The sequence below is a fragment of the Taudactylus pleione genome, unplaced genomic scaffold, assembly GCF_031769625.1.
Source record: "Taudactylus pleione unplaced genomic scaffold, aTauple2 ptg000439l, whole genome shotgun sequence".
Taxonomy (NCBI): domain Eukaryota; kingdom Metazoa; phylum Chordata; class Amphibia; order Anura; family Myobatrachidae; genus Taudactylus; species Taudactylus pleione.
The window spans coordinates 620,883-635,733 of NW_028284841.1; the positions used below are offsets into that span (position 1 = coordinate 620,883).

At 45.4% G+C, this 14,851-nt stretch overlaps 1 protein-coding gene across 1 annotated transcript in view; it reads left to right on the forward strand.

Annotated features, from left to right (window-relative positions):
- SPMIP4 (sperm microtubule inner protein 4) overlaps positions 1-14,851 on the forward strand; it is a gene marked incomplete at its 5' end in the record, with an annotated part of 50,363 nt that overhangs the window by 20,063 nt on the left and 15,449 nt on the right. The window contains 3 exons of the mRNA XM_088447793.1: positions 1,139-1,168; positions 1,260-1,435; positions 6,297-6,385. Of these exons, the coding sequence (XP_088303919.1) occupies positions 1,139-1,168; positions 1,260-1,435; positions 6,297-6,385 (295 nt within the window). The remainder of the gene's footprint in view (positions 1-1,138; positions 1,169-1,259; positions 1,436-6,296; positions 6,386-14,851) is intronic.

Below are 14,851 nucleotides of genomic sequence, written 5' to 3' on the forward strand. Positions count from 1 at the left end.
CAATTATTCCAAAATACGGAATATTCCGATATCCAAAATACCCCTGGTCCCAAGCATTTTGGATATGGGAGACTCAACCTGTATGTATTTGAACAACATCTCCACTGTTATCCTGCCTGCAGTGCAATGAGCATATTCTGGAATATCAGAACTTGGGAGAAAAGATGGCACTCTCTCTTCCAAAGAGACTTCCTGCTTTAAATCGATATTGCTAATGTAAGGTTTAAAGCATACTGGTGATATAAGATATCAAACTGGTTTAGGATAAAATTAAAATCAATAAAAAAAACAAATGAATAATAAATACATACAATGTGGCGTAATATATTTGGAATGAACCAAAAGAGATAATTGAATAGAATAAACACACATTGTTAAGGTATATTTTCACAGACATATCGCTGGTACACACTACCCAACGGGCACCAGATATATTAATCGGCCAATATATCTGCCAGTGTGTACCCAGGTTTAGAAAGAGCAAGTGACTGTGCCCCTTGGTAAAACCATGCTGCACTGCAGGTGGGGCAGATTTAAAATGTTCAGAGAGATTTACATTTGGGTAAGGTGTGTCCAAACTAAAATCTAAACTGCAGTGTAAAAATAAAGCTTTTCAGCATTTGTTGGCTACATGCAAAAGCAGTTAGTGTTTACCCTGCATGCAAAAAAAGGTAGGTATTTGCACACCTAGTATTGCAACATGGTTTGTCCAGGTACACAGTTATACCCTGTAAACACTTGCTCCAATAACCTGGGTTATTGCACGTGAATGCGCCGAAACCCGGGTTACTGGGCAGTGTGAAAGGTCCAGATTGAAATAAGCTGGGTCGAGCACGTGATGTCAGTGACATCATTGACCCAGTAATAAGCCGAGTCGGGCCACCAGTCTAAAATGGGTCTCAGCTGGGGCGCGCCCGATATGGACCTGTGAACAAGATCACGGGTGTGACCCGCCATTCCGATCTGAAAGGGGTAGTATTTGCTATTTCTTACTCTATTCCTAACACTTAATCAGGCCCAATGTCATTAAATTACAGCTTTACTGTACAATGTATTTATAGGACTACATGCATAACAGGTGAAATAGGCTAAATAAGATTTAATAATTAAATATAATAAACATATTTTATTTCTCTAGATATCCAAAACCGCCAGCTGCTTCTATAAGGTGAGGATAACAAACACAACAGATCTCAGAATTACAATAAAATGATGGTGAAAATAAGTGACCTGACCTCATGTTATATCTTATGACTTAGTGGCAAACAAATATATGCGGATTTCCCGGCAGAGCATCCATATCATTCCCACATATCCAAGTTTGCTGTGTTTCCTAGCTTCAGACCATCGGAAGAACCAGCATGTAGCGCTACCCCACTGCACCCACACACACCAGCCTGTGCCCATCCCACCATCATCCTAAAGAAAACCAAAGGTACGTCATATGGTCTTTTCTCTTCTGTACCAACAGACCACGTAGAGTTACATTGCAAAGACAAAGGGCTATGGCATGCTTTACACTGAATGTGAGTGTCGCTTTCATTTTCCAGATCTAACCCGCCGAGAATCTGTGTCTTTCAAAAGCCGTCGCTTAGTAAATATAGCCCAAACATGCAAGTTACACCCAAAACATCACCTCAGAAAGTCATTTATCAAATCTCGTCCTCCAGCATGGTTTCTTTGCAGAAATACAAAAGGGAGTAATAAGTGTTCAGGTCAATACTGGATGTCCTACACAGATAAGATACAAACGTTGCTAACACAATAGGATTGCCAACCCATAAATGAAAAAAATTTAAAAGAAAAGAGAGAGTGCAGAATTAACTTGACTTGAATAAATATAACCACCTAAACAATGCTATCTTCCCATACTATAAATGTAAATTGCATTTAAAAAGATTATTCAATTTGAGAGCCATAAAGAGTTGCCAAAATTACAAGATTCGCCAGCTCATGGGTAGCATAAAGTATACGGTAATCGCCATTGTCATCATCTTGTAACTTACACCAGAGGTCACTTCCATCCATTGATAGGCACATATAGGTCTGTTCCCCAGCTTTCATAGACTGCATTTGCAGAATGTCCAAAATCGCACAAGTCCTCTCCTTCACCTGATTTACCTCTTCAATCATAAGCAGCACCAATCAGTCAAAACTGCAAGGTGTGACTGACTGTACCTATGACCACAAGTGTAACTTGTGCTTTCTTTGTATGTGCAGAAATAAATGCATATTTTACACAGTAATGCGCACTTTGTGTTCAACTCAATGTGACCTCCAATATGTTAGTGAAGGGAATCTCTGATATAATATATTGAGTAGTGTTGCCGAGTGTTCAAACACTAATTGTCTGTTCACTACTCATATGAATATGGTCTGTATATATATATATATGCTTGGTGAGTGGCTTAGGGGTAAATGTACTAAGCCTTGGAGAGAGATAAAGTAGAGGTAGATAAAGTGGAGAGAGATAAAGTACTAACCAATTAATGATAGGAGCCCATCCCTATAATGTGTTAGAAGTGATCGCTAAAGAGATCACTTTTCTTCCTGGTTCGGGAGACTGCCGCACTACTGCGCAGGTGTAGCTATCAGACCACACATGTGCAAGGGGATACGGTCAATATCCCAGCAAAGGAGATGCCGAGGCTTAGAATACCGGCACCGGAATGCCAACACCTGTCAGAATCCCATTTGCCAGCATCCCAAAGGTAAGTAGCGGGGTTAAGGGGAGGGTTAGCATTAGGGTTTGAGGTTAGGGTTAGGCACTAGGGGGAGGGTTAGGCACTAAGGGGGTAGGGTTAGGTTTAGGGTGTGGGGAGGGGGAGATTAGGTTCAGGCACTAGTGGGGGAGGTAAAGTTTAGGCACCAGAGGGGTGCGTTAGGGGTAGGGAGAGGGGTAGGGTTAGGATACCTACCAACATGAACCCTGTGGCCAGCATCCCAGGTACCGGCATCCTGTACCCAACTGTTCAAGTGGCTACCATACGGTAAAATGGCTACAAATGGCTTAGCTATCGGGACCAAGGAGCTTAGTAAACTCAATACTTTAGCAGCCTCTTTAGAAACCAATGGGGGCTGCTTTTGTGGTTGAAAACAGGTGACCATAGCAGATATCTCCGATATCCAAGGCAGACTGTCCTAGACACATCTTGGGGATACCTCACATATTTTTTTATTTTTTTTAAATGTCCCTTGGTGTTCTCTTTAGTACTCACTCCTGCCTTCTCAACTCCCAAGTTATATACCATACATGCCAACTTTTCATCTATCAGTTCAGGCAGTTGCTGTGGCAAGGTATGAAAAGTAGAGGTGGGGATGACTCAATGACACCATTTGCATCATCAAGTGGGCAGGGTAAACTATATGCTGACACTAACTGCATCACATCCCAGCCCACTTGGTCACACCAAGAAGTTTAAAAATGTGTAGAGCTGTGAATAACACCTTTTTGTCATAGACCGGGCCAAGGGTTGCCAATCTTGATGCCACTGTACCTATTAGATTCTAGCTGAGTTAGTAAACTGCCTATAAACAGATATGTTTACTGATCACTTTGGTAATTTGGACAAAACAAACTTATGCTTGTACAGTGTATGGTCCAAAATAGAGTTATCAAATTCTAATTACGGCGATTATTCAGGCGATTGGATATAAGTTGGACAATAACCCAGTGCAAAGTCATCCTTTAAATAACAACAGGTACAGTAACATCCGGACAAATACCATTGCATAGATGGTATTGGATCAATGTAATCTGATCAGATCTATGCAATTTGATTCTTCAAATATGTTGCCTAATTGCTCATTTATCTGATCAGATTGGAATGTTCTCAGTGTGATGGTATTGTAGCATGTATCACCAGCATTAATGTACAGTATGTTTACCAGCAAAACAGAAGAACATCCTAGCAGACACCCAAGTATTGGGGCCTATATGTCATGGTAGATTTGCCTTAAATCATGTGGAAAGAGTTATTTCTAATATGATGAAGGCACATATTAGTATTGGGGCTATTTAACAATAGGCTAAATCAAGAGATATTGCAGATATCTCCTGCTTTAACCAACTAACTGCTCAGTTTCACCATCCCTGTCTTTTTCCTAATGGAACAATAAACTACAGTAATTTACTAAGCTTCAAAAAGCATTTTAGAGATTGGCCCCAACAGCTTACAACGTCTTCAGATGATGTAAGCTATTGTTGCCTATAGACAGGAGCACCGAGAGGGGGGGAGCGGCGCCCCTGTCTATAGGCAATAGTCCAAGGCTTACCTGTCAGCCTCTCTCCCCAACCCAGCACACGCTGCTGTGAGCTGGGCTGCGGTAGGTCCAGGGAGGCTGCTACCATTGAGCAGCACAGTCTCCTCCGCCTGCATGATGTGCAGCAGGAGGAACAATCACACTGGTCCACCCCCACCCCACGCTCCCTGGAACTGCTACAGGTTGAGTGACACCCAGCGACCCCTGTGCAGCCCGCTGCTCTGCGCATATTCTTTTTTCATATATTTTTGGTAGGGGACGTGGCCACACTTCCATGATTATGCCCTGCCCCACTCTCTATGGCCCTCCCTATAGCAGGGCCGAAACAGGATATCTGTCACCCGATGCAAGGCAGCAATTTTGCACCCCCTCCCTTCCCGTACCTGGATTTTGTCCTTGCTCCTCCATAAGGCAGTGCACTAGTCAGACATCCCTGGTATAGTGACTTACATTATTCCACACACCATAATGACCATTACACATTATGCCACACACTGTAATGCCTATTACCAAAGTGCCACTTACATATTTGCCCGACACCATTTTATGCCCTACAGTAAGGCTTCTAATTACTTTAAAATTACCTGCTCGTTGTCAGGGGTTTTATGCTCATTACCAGGGGTTCCATGCTCGTTGCCAGGGGTTACATGCTTGTTGCCAGGGGGTTTCATGCTCATTCCCAGGGGGTTTCATGCTCGTTGCTATGAGGTCCAATAGGACCTCTAACATCTGTCTCCTCCTTGGCGGTGCCCATTTTTGGATGTCCGTTTTCAGCAGAGTCCATGCGGACGGCTAGTCCTAGTTGCGGCCCTGCCTATAGATTGTTTTCTCCAGAGAAGGATCTTTGGATCCCTTTCTTGCAGCCTCTACTGTGACACATGTGCAGAAGGTGATCAGGTCAGAACATGGAAGAACAATCTTTCGCCATTGCAGTCAGTTTTTCAGAAAGGCTTCCCAGCATGAGATTAGTAAATTGCCCCAATACAACATATTTTATTGTTGAAAATAGCACAATTGGGCAGCATTGTGAAGGAACTTATAGTGTCGGTCTGTGGCGTGAAGGGCCCACCAGGGAATGCAATGGTAGGGGCCCAAGCTTAAGGGGTGTAGCCAGCCACCAGCAGGAGTGTGGACAGCCACCACATAAGGACTTGGCCAACCATTAGAGAGGACATGCAGAGAACAGGGCCCCTTTGTGAAAGAGGGAACAGGGGTGTGTCAGCACTACCCACTTTGATTGGCAGGAGGGCTAATCTTAGTGTAGAATCCATAGAAACAAATCAAGCACCCAAGTTCATTCATGACCCTTTTCCACCCCTGGACGAGGGGGTGGTGCCTGCAGGCAGTGGGGCCAACCGGGCATTTCCCCTGTACCCCTGTGGGCCAGCCTGAAACTGAACTTATATAGACCACTATGTAATGCTTTTTTTTCTATAAAAAAAAAAGGTACCGGTTCTCACCTAAAGTTACAAGTTGATACAAGATTTATGGCAGCTTCCACATTTTGAACAAAAATTCAGATGATTACTTAATTCATTTCTGAAATTATTTAATTGATTTCTTCCTGTGTCTGGAACTAGTAATGAGAATAAAAAATTTGATTCAAAAAAAGGTGTGAGTACGACCACAATAAAAGCACTGGCCCTATGCCTGTAGATGTTCAGACTAGGGATGTGCAGGCTCGGATAGGTTCGAGTTTGCACGTGGAGTTCGGATTTTTCCCTCCAAAAAAACGGAACTCAGAACGAGGCAAAACGTCATCTTACATGGACGAACATCATCATTCCTGGTCTTTTGTCCAGGAATGATGATGTTCGTCCATGTAAGATGACGTTTTGCCTCGTTCTGAGTTCCGTTTTTTTGGAGGGAAAAATCCGAACTCCACGTGCAAACTCGAACCTATCCGAGCCTGCACATCCCTAGTTCAGACCAATTTAAATTAACACGTGGAAACACATTAACATGTGGAAATAAGCTGGACTACTGTAATGAGCAGAGTGTGTGGTCATTTTCTTGTTCATATGTTTTCTCAGGACATCCTTACAGGCATGAGATAATATCCATTCCTTCTGATTCACAAAAGGTGTCAGTAACATGGCCGGGCCAGCAAGGATACAGCCACGTACGTACCTTATATATATGACATGGTATATCTGTCATCCTTATTTAGGGCTCTATTCATTATGTTAATTATCAGGGTCCGGACATTCCAACTCAAAGCAAGCACCAGAGCAATTCAACATTGCCCGAGCGCGGAGACAGCTTATTCAAAAATCAGCTGTCTCCCCAAGTCTTTTCACTGCATCTTTGGGAGCAGAGAAACAAGTGCGCCTGCGTGACCTACAGGTCACGCAGTTGCACAAAAGCCCCGGCGTTTGGCGGAAGAAGCCGGACAGGGGCAGAAGGCTATTCCGGGAGAGAAAGGTAAGCAGGAGATACTGTACCTTTTTGATGAATGGCCCGAAAACTTAATTTCTACAAAAGCAGGTGAAAATGTTAATTTTCATCTGCTTTTGTAGAAATTAAGTGATGATGAATAGAGCCCTTAGTCACATGTCTTTCTAAATATTCTGGAGGGCTGCTCCCTATAAAACCATGTCATTCTGTGAGGTAGGTCTATCATTGTTGTTTGTTTTCCCTTTTATACATAATATTATATATTTTAAATGTTATTATATCAAGTTGCAGATCAGATGGACCAAGCAGGTGCCTGTCATGTTGATATTACAGTTGTAAGTCACACCTATAAGTGAAATATCAAAAGCTATTCGGCCAGGGGCATTGCTAGAGAGGAGGGGGCCCGTGTGCAGTCTCCGACACAGGCCCCCTCCTCTCTGTCCGACGGCTGGCTGCGCACTGAGCTGTGTGCGGTCAGCGCCGGAGTTATAGACTCTGGGCACTAGAGTGCACCCAAAGTCTATAGAGGATGCGCTGGTCACCGGGAAAATGGCCGCGGCGGCCTTTTTCCCTGTACTGCACATGCGCAAACGACGGGAAAATGGCCGCGGCGCCCATTTTCTAGTCATTTTTACAGCGCTATACCCCCGCGCCGACGTGGGACCCTGGATAGGTAAGTAATTCTATGGGTGCAGGGTGTGCGGTGCTGGGCCCCACTGGACCCAGGGGCCCATGTTCCCCGCACACCGTGCACCCATTATAGATACGCCCCTGTATGCAATTCATGTAGACAGGAACCACAAGCCTTGTCTCCCTTTGCAGGCCACCATTTGTATTGCTGTGTCAGGTTGTTTTTAGCTGCAAAGTACATGCATCTGATAATAACAAGTTTGTGAGTCTTCTTTAAGTGGACGTGCAATATTCCTCCCTGACTGGCTGTTGTTACTATTTAGTTGCTATGACGTTATGAAGATTGCAGGTTAGCTATTACACTTTATGGTACAGGTGTCATATTTCTTTATAGCTAAAAACTACGGTTCTGCAACATTCTTTCTTTTCTGTGCATGCCTCTGCAGGCAGGTAAAATAACATGTTGAAAAAAAAACTTTTGTGTTCCATGGGGCAGGGACTGATGTGAATGACTGAAATATTTTCTGGAAAATGTAGGCTTGAAGTCATGAATGACACAGACTGTCCCGTTTTAAAGGGATAGCATGGTAAGCCTATATATATACTGTATAATATATATATATATATATATATATATATATATATATATATAAAACTGTTAATAAATGCATTCTGCATGCACACATAGGGGCATATTCAATTGGGCGCAAGGTTTAGTGAGGTAAAAAAAACCTTGCGCCCCTCGCCCCCAATTTTGGATTACCGTAGGTATGTGCGCTCCCGATACCCGTGGTATCCAATTAAAAAAAGCTCTGAAAACCCCATGGCGCATAAAAACAAAAAAAAAATTCACACTTGCATGCCAGGGGGTCTCCACAGCTCCCGGTGGCCTCCCCTCCATCTTTTCACTGGAGGGGGCTGCTGGGAGATGTAGTTCTCACAGTGCACATTACTGGGGGGGGATACTCACACTGTGTAGGGTGCACACACACTCACTAATACACACACACATACACACTTACAAACACTCACATACACTGATATACTCACTGCTGTTGCAGGAGACTGAGGCCCTGATTCAGAGCCGGACGCTCTAACAGAGCGCTCGCTCTGAATCAGGGCATCTTTTTTTTTTTTTTTTATGGAGCGGCCTCCAGGCCGCTCGCATTGTGATGACCATCAGTCTTGCGCCGACACCCTTGTGGTAGGGTCTTGTGGCTGCAAGCCCCAGAGAGCTTTCGGCTCAAACAGAGCCGAAAGCTCTCCCACTGACATCACTTGTGATGTCAGTGGGGCCACCCCCAGACGGTTGGCGTTCTCATGGGAACGCCTCCGATGAGAACGCCAGCCCATTGACGGATTGCCCGTCGCTATCCGGGTCTCACGCATGCGCACGACGGAGCCAGCTCTGTCATGCGCTCTGGGCCACCATCGACCCGGTTGCGAGCGCTCAGTGCTTGCGACCGGGTCTGAATCAGGCCCTGAGTTCCGACACAGGAGGAAGAAGACAGCTCTTCGGAAGGTAAGAAATTAAGGACTAATTAAGGTAATTGGAAACTTCCAATTGTTTAGTTAGTCCTCGCGTTCTGCTGAGTTTTCTTAAAATTAACGATTTTAGGAAAAATCAGACTTGCTCTGGAGGTGCTCATACCCCCCCCTCCCTTCCGCCCCTTCCCCGGCGCTCAATAGAAAAAAACTCTGCAAATAATTGAATAGCAAAAATCCTGAACCTGCAGGCAAAACCTCCCCAGGCAGTCGTGGTCACGATTTGGAGTTAAAAATGTCCAATCTGACTTAAGATCTATCGTGCAGCCAGTGCATTGTATCCCAGATTGGCTAATCTGCCCTACAGCACGGCAGATCTGAAGATGCGATGTACGACGAGCGGGGACGCGCATCGGCATCGTGATCAAGTGTAGAAACTCACGATTTGGCCATTTTTTACATGATCTGTCGTCACGATTCGTCGAAATCGGCCAAATTGGATGAAAAGTCGGTATGTGTGTGGGCACCTTAAGACGCATTTTCAGGCAAATACGACTCAGAAAGTTGCTTGATTGTAACCCCCCTTTACTCTCTAAAAGGGATACTGGGTTACTAACTTCTGTATAGTCTACTGTACCCACCCTTACCCTCTCTCTAAGTGGTGTACCTTTTCTCTATCAGTGCCTCCACCCAAGCTGTATTAACTGGTATTCTATTCATCGGGCTCGCTTGGGTAAGCCAAGTGCCTAGTACTATACCCTCTATTTCCTACCGTGTAGGATACTGTGTGTATTGCCTACGGTTACCAACATACAATTCTAGTTATAATAACAAACCATCTGTGTTTATGGATTTCGGTGACCAGATTCCCCTCATCACTCCTTCAGGTAAGTAAGACAATAGTAGATATATCTTAACTCCTTTTCTCATTATAGATATAGGTAAATACATATTAATAACAATACATTACCACTATGTCACAATCTGTTACATTTATAAGAACATACTACTCCTTACCTGAACAATATATATTATGTAGATAAATGAGTTCCCTTTAATATTGCTGAGAATGTTCACACATTAGTATTGTAGGTCTCATCTCTTGTTAAGAACAATGAAGCCAAATCCTTTCCTAGTAGTATCCCTTTGGAGAAGCATATTGTAGTGAGGTCCTTAATGATGTCCAACTGCACTTTAGTGTTCCTGACAAATAATTGCTATATTTTATCAGTTATGCTGCTGGCTGAAAGATAGATGTGTTTCCTCCATAGGTAGTTTCCAATAGCTACATATTCATATACTGAAATTGCTGAACATGAGACCAAACTTAACTGGCTCTTAGTTTTGGCTTCAGATGACTGTGCTCCCATTCCCATATGTGACAGCTGACCTGTCCCTAGCACAGTGTTTATTTCATTAAAGATACAATCAACTCATGGATCCTGTAGTGGTAAAAGCCAGAGATGCAAGCCTTGGGCTTATAAAACTATATAATTATTCTATGAGCTTCCCAAATCCTATTGTGACACCCACATCCGTTATCCAGTATTTCGGGTAGGTTCCTTCAAACGTAATAGGTTCTTTCTTCCTTGGCAGAGAGGTGAAGGTAACCTGACCCCAGACCCAAAAATCGCACAGGTTAATAAAGGAAAATTCTTTTATTTGACTAGATCGCTTCCCAAGTAATAAAACCTGTTTGCTATAAATACAGCTAATCCAGCATCAATGTAATAGGATTGTTAAATATTAAAACACAAATTCCAGATTATACCAAACTATGCACACAAAATTACAGTAAATATAATTCAATATCACAAAGTTAACCAGTAAATACTTCTATATGTATTCACATTATTACTATCACCAAAAGCTTCCCCTAATGGCTCACCCTAGGCACGGCCCTAAATAGGGGTATAGGACATTGCAATTTACATGAAGCAACGAGTTCCATTTACCTTCCCACACATTCTAATTACCCATTATGAGTCTCTCTATGCGCATGGCCATGCTACCATGGTGCACTTATTCATTACTATGGAGTTGATTGAATAGTAGCATCCAGTAAGCTCATTACAGTAGGTAGTAATTAGGGATGTGCAGGCTCGGATAGGTTTGAGTTTGCACGTTGAGTTCGGATTTTTCCCTCCAAAAAAACGGAACTCAGAAAGAGGCAAAACGTCATCTTGCATGGACGAACATCATCATCAGGAATGATGATGTTCGTCCATGCAAGATGACGTTTTGCCTCTTTCTGAGTTCCATTTTTTTGGAGGGAAAAATCCGAACTCAACGTGCTAACTCGAACCTATCCGAGCCTGCACATCCCTAGTAGTAATTCTGTATTAGGTGACTGTAGTTGTCAGGTGAGGGTATTCCTGGTGTTACTGGTTAGAGCTGTATGTGCTGCCTGTATGAGTGCATAGCCTGTCAGCCATTACGGTCTGTCCTTAGGGCCTGATTCAGACCCGTCGATGTTGCCCAAGTGCGCATGCGCACGACGGAGCCGCATGCGCGAGACCCAAATAACGACGGCCAAGCCGTCGTTGTGGGTCTCGCACCAAAGAGGGCGTGCTGTCGATGGTGATTGACAGCACGCCCCCTTTGGCGGTCGTGCCGGGGGCGTGGCTGCCCAGACGGAGGCGTTCCCATGGGAACGCCTACCATCTGGGGCCGGCCCCACTTACATCACAAGTGATGTCAGTGGGAGTGCTTTTGGCTCTGATAGAGCCAAAAGCACTCCAGGGCTTGCGGCAGCGAGACCCTACCACAAGGGTCTCGTCATTTTGGCCGCTCGCTATAGCTGTGGGTGGTCACCCACAGCTATGCGAGCGGCCAGGGGGCCGCTCCAAAATGTAAGAGGGACGGCCTTGATTCAGAGCGAGCGCTCTGTCAGAGCATCCGGCTCTGAATCAGGGCCTTAGTGCTGTCACAGAAGTACTTATTTTATTAAGATTAAACAACTTTTCTCTCAGATGATGTCTGTGGTAATGGCCAGGGCTGCATATGTATCCTCTGTCACAAGTGGCAGCCTGAATCTCTGTTACTCTCTGTGAGGGGTGCAGGGCATTATTATCATCACAGACCTGATCCTCCTAAATCTGTCAGGTCCTGCTCCCACTCCTGGGAATCTCCATCCTCTGTCAGTTCAGGGCTCTCTGGCTGTCACCTCTCAGGGCTTTACTTAATCCTTAGGTAGTTCCCTCCATTTCTTCTCTCTCTCTCTCTCATGGCAGTCTTGAGGCTCCTCCCCCACAGCTGCATCAGGTTTCTGTATATGTGTGGGGGAAGGGGTTAGTCTGGTATGCAACTCCCCTGTTCCTTCAAGAAAGCAGTTTATATTAAAACATAAATATAAATGATGAAGTGATGTCCTGTTTTGGGGTATCACACTATCACTGCTTGTTTGCTGTAATTCAGTTATACACTGTTAAATATTAAAGTTTCTCCTTATCCCAGCTTATACTCCCCCAAGGTCTCATTGTCCCTATGCCGCTGGGGATGTATATGTGGATATATATATGAATGTAACTGGTACCCCCAACCCTCCACACTATCCTCAAGGGATGCAATGTACTGCGGTTACTCAATACTACTGGTGGGCACTACTGCCACTACCAGTCATCCACTTGTCACTATTGGAGCTTTTCACTGATTACCCTAACAAAGGGGAAATACGGCCTCCACTGACAGCATCCAGACCTGCCTCGCATGGCACACGAAGGCTCCCGGCAACCTGGCTCTGATTGGCAGCTGTCCTCTTGATGTAGCCGCTGCTGCTCCACATCCACGCCTGCAGACATGCCCCTCTTCGGGACCACAGCCTCTCAATAGCGGGGGGGTGCCGCAACTCCGCCCCACTCACAGCCTCCGCCAGTTGCTACCAGTCCCTCTGCGCTGCGCTGCTCTGCCGCCGGGACCTCTGAATCCTGTCAGCGGTGACCTTACACCGCACTACTGACAGCCAATGCTGCTGCCTCCTCACCGGCTCCACTCCCCTGTGCCCAGCAGCCCACATGGCCACACTGCCTGGGTCACAAGGAGGTTGGCACACAAGTAGGGTAACGTCAGACTCCTGTCAGCTGCTGCTGCTGCTAGCTCTTGTCCTTTTCTCAAAACCCGACCCTCTTTCCCTGACAGAAACCAAATCACTCCCACCTATATTACTCCGCCCCTTTTCCTCCAGTGCATCCAACACACTGTAGTACATCCTCACCACAGAGATAAAAAAGTACCACATAAATTGATATTTATAAATATTACATAGATTTATAAGTACAGTTCTTATTTTACAAAATGCAAGCAGAGTCACACGGAACCTGGTGAACCGAGAGGTACTATTTGGCGTGACTGCAGCAACAATGTATGGGGACACATCTACTCGCAGACCCACAAATTGAGATCTTTTCCCGTGAAGGGGTGGGGCCTAATGATGTCTACAGTCCAGCCCCGCCCCCCAAAGCTGTCAGCAGTATCTTCTCACTGGGCTGCTCTCGGAGAGGATTTTTGTAAAGTCGGCAAGTATGGTCCTTATACACTAGGTGACCAAATAGAACAGTTCAGAAAATGTACATCTATACATAATTACAACCTGCAATTTATATCACTACAAAGAGAAAACAAAGGGATATCCATATCTGTGAGAGCTTACACTTTAGAGGGGTTATGGGTAGGGGCGCCGAGAGGGGGGGAGGCGGGTACTAGTTACCCGGGCTTGCTGGAGGGTCCCGGCAGGAGACTGCGTTCAGCACCGCTCCCCCCCCCACATCACAGCAGCCCAGCACATGCTGCTGTGTGCTGGGCTACACTGGGAGACTGCTCGCGGCTGCAAAGAAGCGGCCACAGCAGTCTCCTATGCCTGTGGGGGGGAGCTATCAAGCTGATCGCGCCCCCCACTGGTTATGCACCGGGCTGAGGGGGCTCACTGCACTCCCCTTGCCAGCGTGCAGAGCAGCAAAACTTTTCTTTTTTTTTTACCTAAGGGGGCATGGCCACGCCTCCCGCAATTAGTCCATGGCCCCCTTTTACCCGGCGCGGCTCTTGGCGGGCCTGGTTATGGGTGGGCATATATATAGGCCCCCATTTATTAACGAGTTTTATCACAAAAACAAGTGATAAATTTCACTCTGTATGATAAATGGTGCTCCAGCCAATCAGCTCCCAACTGTCAACTTTTAGAAAAATTACAATTGGGAGCTGATTGGCTGGAGCATCATTTATCACACACAGTGAAATTTATCACTCGTTTTGGTGATAAAACTCGTTAGTAAATGGGGGCCATTGTGTAGTCAGGATGTGTTTATCCTAAGGATCAGTGATCTCTGCAAAGCTGCATTTACCAGTAGGTTATACTGGACGGGCTTCCGACATCAACTCCAGTGATGCGATGGCAACTAGCTACAATTCGATAGTATAACCATTGTGATGGGTATACTGTGCGCATGCACAGAAGCAGTGATAGCTTTGCACATGCGAACTTAGGGCTGAAAAGGGGGCAAAGCCAATGTGAATGGGGCAGAGACTCACGGCACTCCCGTTCACGTCACTGTGGGGGCGTGCCCAGCACTCTCCGAGATGCTGGGCTGCTCCCAGGCTCCCAGTAACACTGTGAATAGATGTCGTACGCATGCGCACGGCATCTATTCTCCCGCTGCTCTGCTATGCAGAGCTGTGGTGTGTTCTCCCCCAAAGCCAGCCATCGGATGGGCATAGGAAAGCTGCCTCCGATGGCTGGCAACCATCTAATCCCCGTTATTCAATGGGAAAAGTACTTCCATCGAATCGGAAACTTCGATGGTTGCTAACCATCAGCTTCCGATGTCCATCTTTAGTAGGTAAGTATAAAGCATTGGATCATAGACAGTGGTGCTTCTCCCTGTAATGCTGCCCAAAGTGACACTTGTACAGTCACCACTCCCATCCTTCACCACAGTGCTGCAGTATTTGATTGTGTTACAGCAGAGGAACTGACAGCAAGTGGGGTAGAACAAGTGAGGGAAAATCATACTTTCCTACTATTAAAAAAACATTTCAGGGAGATTGTGAATGCAACACCTATGAGTGTGCGTTACAGTGGACG